The sequence below is a fragment of the Pygocentrus nattereri genome, chromosome 30, assembly GCF_015220715.1.
Source record: "Pygocentrus nattereri isolate fPygNat1 chromosome 30, fPygNat1.pri, whole genome shotgun sequence".
NCBI lineage: Eukaryota > Metazoa > Chordata > Actinopteri > Characiformes > Serrasalmidae > Pygocentrus > Pygocentrus nattereri.
In genome coordinates, this window is record NC_051240.1 from 20,246,458 (window position 1) to 20,255,147 (window position 8,690).

Consider the following 8,690-nt stretch of genomic DNA (forward strand, 5'->3'; position numbering starts at 1 on the left):
ATGTTTGCAGCCGCAACTAAGAACTTTGTGAAGCAGGTGGGGGACACCGGGCGGCTGATTCCCGTCCCCAGCCTCAGCGAGGCTGACCGATACCAGCCCCTCAGCCTGGTGACCAGGAAAAGGAGAAGACATTTCTGGAAGAAAACCAAATATGCCTCAACCCCGTTTTCCCTGAAAGACATACTTGTGGGAGAAAAGGAGATCACTGCAGGTAAGAATGTGAGACGTAATTAATAAAATCACTATTATATCTAGTAAAAGAAATAACAGGTGTATTTAGGGCTGGGCAGTATAATGATATGTTATAATAACATATTACATCAACATGTGTTTTGTTGGTTGGTTTAAAGGTAGAGTTGAAAACACATGTTGGCCTTCTTTGACTGACTTGGACTTCAGATTAAATTCTTTCTGTTTTGAGTGACTCCATACCTTACCTTTGTTTATTTTATTAAAATATTTATCCAAACTTTACCAAATGTTACTGCAGTGAAAATTTCAGATCAGTTTGAGCAGCACTCAGCTTTGAGACTTTTACTTTTATTTATTTATTTTTTATTAAAACTCAAAAAAGTTTACTTAACTACAGAAAGTCTGTGTTTCACTAGTGACAATTCTTAATGTCACACACTGATTTTCAGATGTTGGGACACACTGACTTTAAAACAATGGAATCTAACAGCTCACCATGTAGCCATGAGAGAGAGAGAGATGAAGTCCCACTTTCTGCTCTGAAATGCTGGTGTGTGGTTAAAATAAGGCCCCGCCCACAGACTAAAGCTCTGTGTTTCTGTAGTGACATGAAAACGTGACACAGCATTTTTGAATAAAGTTTTTTTTTCTTTAAAAAATGCTTTAAACATTATTCAAATATTTAATCAAAAGCTTTAATTAATACAAAAAACTGAAAAAATACAAAAAATATAAATATTTTTAAAAGTTGATATTTAGGAGGTAGAGATTGGAAGTCATTATGTACTTTGTTTATTACTATCTCGGTAAATGCCTTGGGTTAAGTAAGTAGATCATAACACGTAATCCTCATAAACGTCTAAGGTCTAAATACATTGTGTGTGTGTGTGTGTGTGTGTGTGTTCACATACACTATGAATATGTTGGGTATCATCAGTACCTACAGTAGTATCTACATTGGGACTTGACACATGCATTTAAATACTTTTATTTATAGTATAGTTAGTATTTTTGAACAGCATATGTCTGTTTTCAGATGTTTGTTATGTCTGTTCCATTCATAAGTCTGTTATGAAGAGCTCATAATGCAGTGACATTGTTAAAGGGGAATTCCATTCATTTTTTTTAATTCTGCATATTTACATTTTTAAGATGTGAACAAGGTCATGGTTTAATGTGAACCGCGCTGTTCTAGACAGACTTACCAGTTCAGAATTGCTTAAAGTGGTGAAGATGGGAACCAGACATCAGAAGAGTTTAATGCTTCTAAAGGCTTGCTCACAGAAAGCTAACAAAAGCATTATACCATGTCTGAGACGTTGTTTTACGATAGTTTTCAGATAAGATTTTAGGCCAAAATGTTTTTTCATGGCGTTGTTCGTTAAAGGCGGAGAGGTATATATGTATATATGTATGTATATACTTTTTTTTTTTTTTGAATTACCACAACTCTACAGTCATCAGCATAAAATTTAAAATTCACAAGACATGTATGTTCACTGGTCATTTTATATTTGTGTTGTCATGAGTCCTGCTTCCTATCACCACCACTGGAAAGAAATCTCAGCTTCTACAATGAACCATTTCATATCAAACCACCCTGAATTACCTTTGTTTACACCCCAAACACTGAATTCTGTAGGGATTTTAAAAAAAGGTGAAATTACACTTTAAACCACAATTGTATAAGACCAGTGTAACACTGGGGAGCGAGGAGGCGGACGCATATGTGGAGATAAGCGATGTTTATGAAGGGCAAATCCAGAGTCATGGTCAGAACAGTCCAGGTTCATAAAGCCAACACATAGAGAGTGCGGGACAGACATGACAACAAAGAATGCAGAACCTCAAACAAGAATCAAACAATACAAACAACAAAGGGCAAACACAGGGCTTAAATACAACAGGGATGATGAAGGACACGTGGAAACAATCAGGGGTGGAGTCACGAAATGAGGGGGCTGGACTAAAAACCAAAACAAAAACACATGGGCTAAACCAAAACAACACGAACACATGGACAGGACTGGGATGGGCCAATCGTGACAACCAGGTTATAATCACCATAGTTGGTGTGAATATGAAAGATGCCATCCAACAAATGAGAACCAGGAAAATATGTATAAATATGATCACTTTAAGGGCCTCAAAATCTTCCATAGAACTGATATGTGGCATTCTTCACTCAGCTTCTGCCTTAGAAGTTCCATTACATGAGAACAATGCTTCAGATTTCTGAACCATTCGCCTACAGAGGAATAAGACCTCCACATTTAACCCATCCTTGCCATGAAACACCCACATACATGCACACTAGTCAACACACACACTAGGGGGCAGCGAGCACATTTGCCCAGAGGGGTGTGCAGCCCTATCCATGGCACACAAGGAGCAATTGGGGGTTAGGTTCCTTGCTAAAGGGCGCATCAGTCATGCAATGTCAGCTGAGGGGATCAAACCAGCGACCACGACTGCTCTCCTAATAATAATGTTATATTATTATATATGTTACTAATATGTTATATTAATAACGTTATAAGTGGAATACATAAACGCCCAATACTCTATGCCAATACAATGTACTTTACTTCATAAAACATCTTATTTCACACTGCAAATACTAAATGTAGCCTTCAAATAATGCATTACCCACATATTTGTCTGCTTTCGTGTTATTTACTATTTTTATATTTACAGTATAATACTAACGTGTATGTAATGTAGAGGGTGAGAGAGCCACAGCATGAACTGGTAAATGATGTGTAACTCATTCTATCTGTGGCTGTTAGGTGTGTCCTCCTACCAGCTTCTCAACTACGAAGACAAGTCAGATGTGTCCTTAAATGGGCGCCTGGGAAACCACCTGATTCATGAAGTGGGCGTCAACATCAGCGGTTCAGACTCTGTGGCGGTCAAAGCATCCTTTGGGATTGTGACCAAACACGAGGTGGAGGTTCCTACCTTACTGAGGGAGCTGAGCTCAAGGTACAAAGACTCGATTAAGGAACAGCCACTGGGCTATAGAGAAAAGCCTAATCACATTCATTATTTAGGTACCGATTTATTTGACGGTCACTTTTATTTATTTATTTATTTATTTATCATTTATTTACTAGAACTAGGCTGATCAACTAGGTAACAGGCTGAAATATAGCTAACAACCTAAACAACTCCATCATTAATATCACAGGCTTGAATTAAACCCCAGTTCCAATGAAGTTGGGACATTGTGAAAAACATAAAAAAAACAGAATACGATGATTTCCAAATCCTTTTCAACCTATATTCAATTGAATACACTACAAAGACAAGATATTTAATGTTCAAACGCATAAACTTTACTGTTTTTTTGCAAATATTCACTCATTTTGAATTTGATGCCTGCAACACGTTCCAAAGAAGTTGGGACAGGGGCGTGTTTCCCACTGTGTTACATCACCTTTCCTTTTAACACTCAATAAGCGTTTGGGAACTAAGGACACTGATTGTTGAAGCTTTGTAGTTGGAATTCTTTCCCATTCTTGCTTGATGTACAGCTTCAGCTGCTCAACAGTCCGGGGATTTTGCGCTTCATAATGCACCACACATTTTCAATGGGAGACGGTCTGGACTGCAGGCAGGCCAGTCTAGTACCCGCACTCTTTTACTACGAAGCCACGCTGTTGTACCACGTGCAGAATGTGGCTCGGCATCGTCTTGCTGAAATAAGCAGGACGTCCCTGAAAAAGACGCTGATTGGATGGCAGCAGATGTTGCTCCAAAACCTGTATGTACCTTTCAGCATTAATGGGGCCTTCACAGATGTGCAGGTGACCCCTGCCATGGGCACTAACACCCCCCCACACCATCAGAGATGCTGGCTTTTGAACTTTGTGCTGAAAACAATCCGGACAGTCCTTTTCCTCTTTGGCCCGGAGGACACGACGTCCATGATTTCCAGAAACAGTGTGAAATGTGGACGCGTCAGACCACAGGACACTTTTCCACTCTGCGTCAGTCCATCTCAGATGAGCTCGGCCCAGAGAAGCCGGCGGCGTTTCTGGGTGGTGTTGATATGTGGCTTCGCTTTGCATGGCAGAGTTTTAACCTGCACTTGTAGATGGAGCGACGAACTGAGTTCACTGACAGTGGTTTTCCGAAGTGTTCCTGAGCCCATGTGGGAATATCCGTTACAGAATGATGTGGGTTTTTAATGCAGCGCCGCCTCAGGGGTCGAAGGTCACGGGCATTCAGTGTTGGTTTTCTGCCTTGCCGCTTACTTGCAGAGATTTCTCCAGATTCTCTGAATCTTTTGATGATATTATGGACTGTAGATGATGAAATCCCTAAATTCCTGCAGTTGCACGTTGAGAAACGTTGATCTTAAACTGTTGGACTATTTGCTCACGCAGTTGTTCACTAAGTGGTGAACCTCGCCCGTCCTTGCTTGTGAACAACTGAGCCTTTCAGGGATGCTCCCTTTATACCCAATCATGACGCTCACCTGTTTCCAATTAACCTGTTCACCTGTGGAATGTTCCAAACAGGTGTTTTTACAGCATTCCTCAACTTTCCCAGTCTTTTGTTGCTCCTGTCCCAACTTCTTTGGAATGTGCTGCAGGAATCAAATTCAAAATTTGTGAATATTTGCAAGAAACAATAAAGTTTATCCGTTTATACATTAAATATCTTGTCTTTGTAGTGTGTTCAACTGAATATAGGATGAAAATGATTTGCAAATCATCGTATTCTGTTTTTATTTATGTTTTACACAACGTCCCAACTTCATTGCAATTGGGGTTGTATGATTCACTGTCAAATAGCAGTATAAAAGGGAGCAGGGAGCCATTTGAGGTTCAGCCCCAGTTTGAGAAGAGGGGGGCTGCTGAATTGGTGCTATATGAAACTTGTGATGGTAATTTGATGACCACAAGCTACTTATAAAGCAAAAGTTTTGTATTAAACAGTGCTGTGTTATCATACGTTCAGTGTTATATGGCAAAAAGTTCATGAAATGACCACAGTATTCAGTGGTCCATGGTTGCTCTACACCAATAATGCTCTAAAGGGACCACATTTCTTGGTGGAATACTTGCTTATGTTGATTATTATTAATAATAGCTAAAATGATTTTGTGTAAAATTGTGTATTTTATATATTTTTTGTTGGCTGCCAATTAAAAAAAGCTATAAGCCACTTGAGGCCATGCATTACTGTGGTTTTATCATGAAGAAGGTCCATATATGGAAATTAAGCTGTAAAAACAGCCTATTTACATAATTTTACATATTTTTCCACTGATTCAGACTACAGCAGTTTAGCCCCACATTGAAGTGTTTTAGACTGCTTTTTGAATGAGGCACAATACAGGCCAAACAATTAGAACATACATTTGGGCAAGCCAGTCAAATTGCATTACAATTCCATTTCTAAGTGAATTAAGTACACATTTCTGCACATTTTAATGCACAGTTATGGTTTATTTGGTTTAACAAGGGCAAAAAAAAGAAGAATGTTACTTGTGCAAATGTTGTGGCACATTATATATAATTATTCATAAAATATTATAATTTCATAATAATTAATTTATGTTTTATTTTTTTCCAATGTGGAAACAATGTGGAAAATAAATAGAAATTGTGCACTAAAATTGCAGAAAAACTGCCGGGGATGTTCAATTTTTACATATGACTGTAGGTCAAATCCTAACTAAAAGAATTTTAAAAGAGAATGGAAATATAAAATCTACAGGTTCTGTAAACTTACTGATATCCTCTAGGAAAGTGGACCTTGACCACTGCCTGATCCGCCAGTCTAAGGACAGTGGGCGGACTGTGCTGTGTGTCGTCATGGATAGCATTCGCACCACGCGGCAATGCTCCCTCACTGTCCATGCTGGCATGCGTGGGACTACCATGAGGGTAATGACACATACATACACATACATAAACATTTGGCAGCCTGCAAGGCACATCTCTCAATCCTGTCTCCCACAGTTTCAGATAGACGACGGCCGAAACCCCAAAGGCCGCGATAAAGCCATTGTTATTCCAGCCCACACCACCATAGCCTTCAGTGTATTTGAGCTTTACGTGCGACTTGATGGACGTTTAGGTGAGTAGCTCTGGAAGCTGATATTGCCACTTGCTTAATACAGTTAAGAACATGTATTCTCATTTGGTGGTGTTTCAGACTTCAGACCACTGCAGCTCTTTTCCAGTCTCTATAAAGGCAAAGTGCAGTTGAAGGATGCATGTATGGAGATGGATGGAGAGTTTTTATGTTTTATTATTAATATGTTGTTCTGCATGTCCTGGTAAGTGCCCTCATCACTGCCTTTTCTTCTTTATGCAGATATATGTGTAGCACCAGAGTCAGTGGGCGGCTTTGAGAGGGAACAGATCCGCGAGCAGCTTGGAGGATTTGTGGGCAGGTTCTCTGTGGGCAGATTGCGAAGGTTCCTATCAGGGATCATTTATGGGAATCCTTTCAGAGCAGGTAATAATATTTTACATACATATTTACACCGATCAGGCATTAGATCCTTGTTTCTACACTCATTGTCCATTTTATCAGCTTCACTCACTGTATAGCTGCACTTTGTAGTTCTACAGTTACAGACTGTAGCCCATCTGTTCTCTGCATACTTTGTTAGCCCCCTTTCACCCTGTTCTTCAGTGGTCAGGAGCCCCATGGATGCTCACAGAGCAGGTACTATTTGGGTGGTGGATCATTCTCAGCACTGCAGTAACACTGGTGGCGGTCTGAGTGGATCAGACACAGCAGTGCTGCTGGAGTTTTTAAACTCCTCAGTGTCACTGCTGGACTGAGAATAGTCCACCAACCAAAAATATCCTGCGGTCAGCATCCTGTGACCACTGATGAAGGACTAGAGGATGACCAACACAAACTGTGCAGCAGCAGAGGCACTATTGCCTCTGACTTTACATCTACAAGGTGGAACACCAAGGCAGGAGTGTATAATAACTAGAAGTATAAAGTGAGTGGACACTGTTTAAAAACTCCAGCAGCACTGCTGTGTCTGATCCACTTGTACCAGCGCAACAAACACCAACACGTTCTGTGGTGGTCCTGTGGGGGTCCTTACCACCACGGAATTCTGGCTGGTCAGCACCTACTTTTCAGTACCCATTCACTTAAACCATCCTTCACTTTCTTCTCCACTCCATAGATGACAGAACATTTGAAGAGCTCACCCACTCCGACATGTACATGGATGACGTGGCAGACTACTACGAAAAGGCCGCCAGCATGACTGACCTGTCTACCTCTTACCTCCGGGATGACAAACACACACGAGTCAACCTGCTCAACCACAACATCCCTAAAGGCCCCTGCGCCCTCTGCGGCATGGGGCACCAGCGCCGAGAGACTGTCTACGGCTGCCTGGAGTGTTCTTCCGGCGGCCAGAAATATGTCCGGCTGCATGCTGTCCCTTGCTTCGACCTGTGGCATAAAAGCTTGCGGTGAGGCAGATCTCATGGGGTTAGTGACACTAGTGCTGATGCTGCAGACACTGATTAAGCCTAGTCTGGGTCTAAATTGCAAGGTCCCTTTGGGTCTAGGGGGGAAATTCAGAACAAGTCTAAGGCTAGGCCTTCCAGTAAACAGTCCACTTTGTTGCAAACACTGACTTTGTATATGAACACTCACTCACTACTTTATACTGTGAAGGTGTACAATTACAGGCATTCATTATTGGCCCCTATCTGACCACAGGACCACTGCTGTCCAGATATTGTTTGAACGGTGGATCATTCTCAGTACAGCAGTGACACTGACACTGACACTGACATATGAGTGGCATACACATTGTAACGTGTATAACATTTGTTTGCATCAGGTATAGTGATGTTGCTGGGGCTGTTATGCTTGTCAGTGTCATAAGAGTGGCCCACCACCCAAACTTATCCATCTAAGAACACATCTGTGGTCATAAAAAAACAATTCTATAGCAAAGCTGATTAAAATACATAAGAAATGGTCATATTTCAGCTACATTCATGAATGTGAAGCAGCTTCTAAATTTTTCTTCATTTAATTTACTTTACCTTATGGAAAGACAGGAATTTTAAAAGATATTTTTAAAAAAAATCAGTCATTTATTTATTTACTTACATACTTAAAAACAAGCAAGTGGCCATACCACTTTAAAATGCCCATTAGATTACAAAAATGCATTCAATGCACAACATCAAATTTTGTAGAAATAAATTTCATGTGTCTTTATCGATTTTATCTGTTGCCTGCACTAAATCATTAATAGTTAAGTATTTAAAGGTCATTGTCATCGCCACTCACTTGTGTTTGTTTATCTGGAACCTTTGCTAGCAAGAAACTTGATGCAACCAGACCTTTCCAGGTTTTAGTTGAATACTCCTAGTCTAGAGGACCGTTAACACAAATTGAGCATGGAAACAGATTGGCTATAACTGTACACCAGCAAAGTGGACATAGAAAGTAAGGCTTCCTAATAAAGTGACCAGTGAGTCTGAGTG

At 40.4% G+C, this 8,690-nt stretch overlaps 1 protein-coding gene across 1 annotated transcript; it reads left to right on the forward strand.

The window, feature by feature from the left end:
- Positions 1-7,767, forward strand: pjvk (pejvakin). Its single transcript, XM_037536333.1, has 5 exons — positions 1-211; positions 2,982-3,177; positions 5,951-6,092; positions 6,168-6,285; positions 7,364-7,767. The coding sequence occupies exons 1-5, from the start codon at positions 1-3 to the stop codon at positions 7,660-7,662; spliced, it is 966 nt and encodes a 321-aa protein (XP_037392230.1). The 3' UTR covers positions 7,663-7,767.
- Positions 7,768-8,690: the final 923 nt, after the last annotated feature.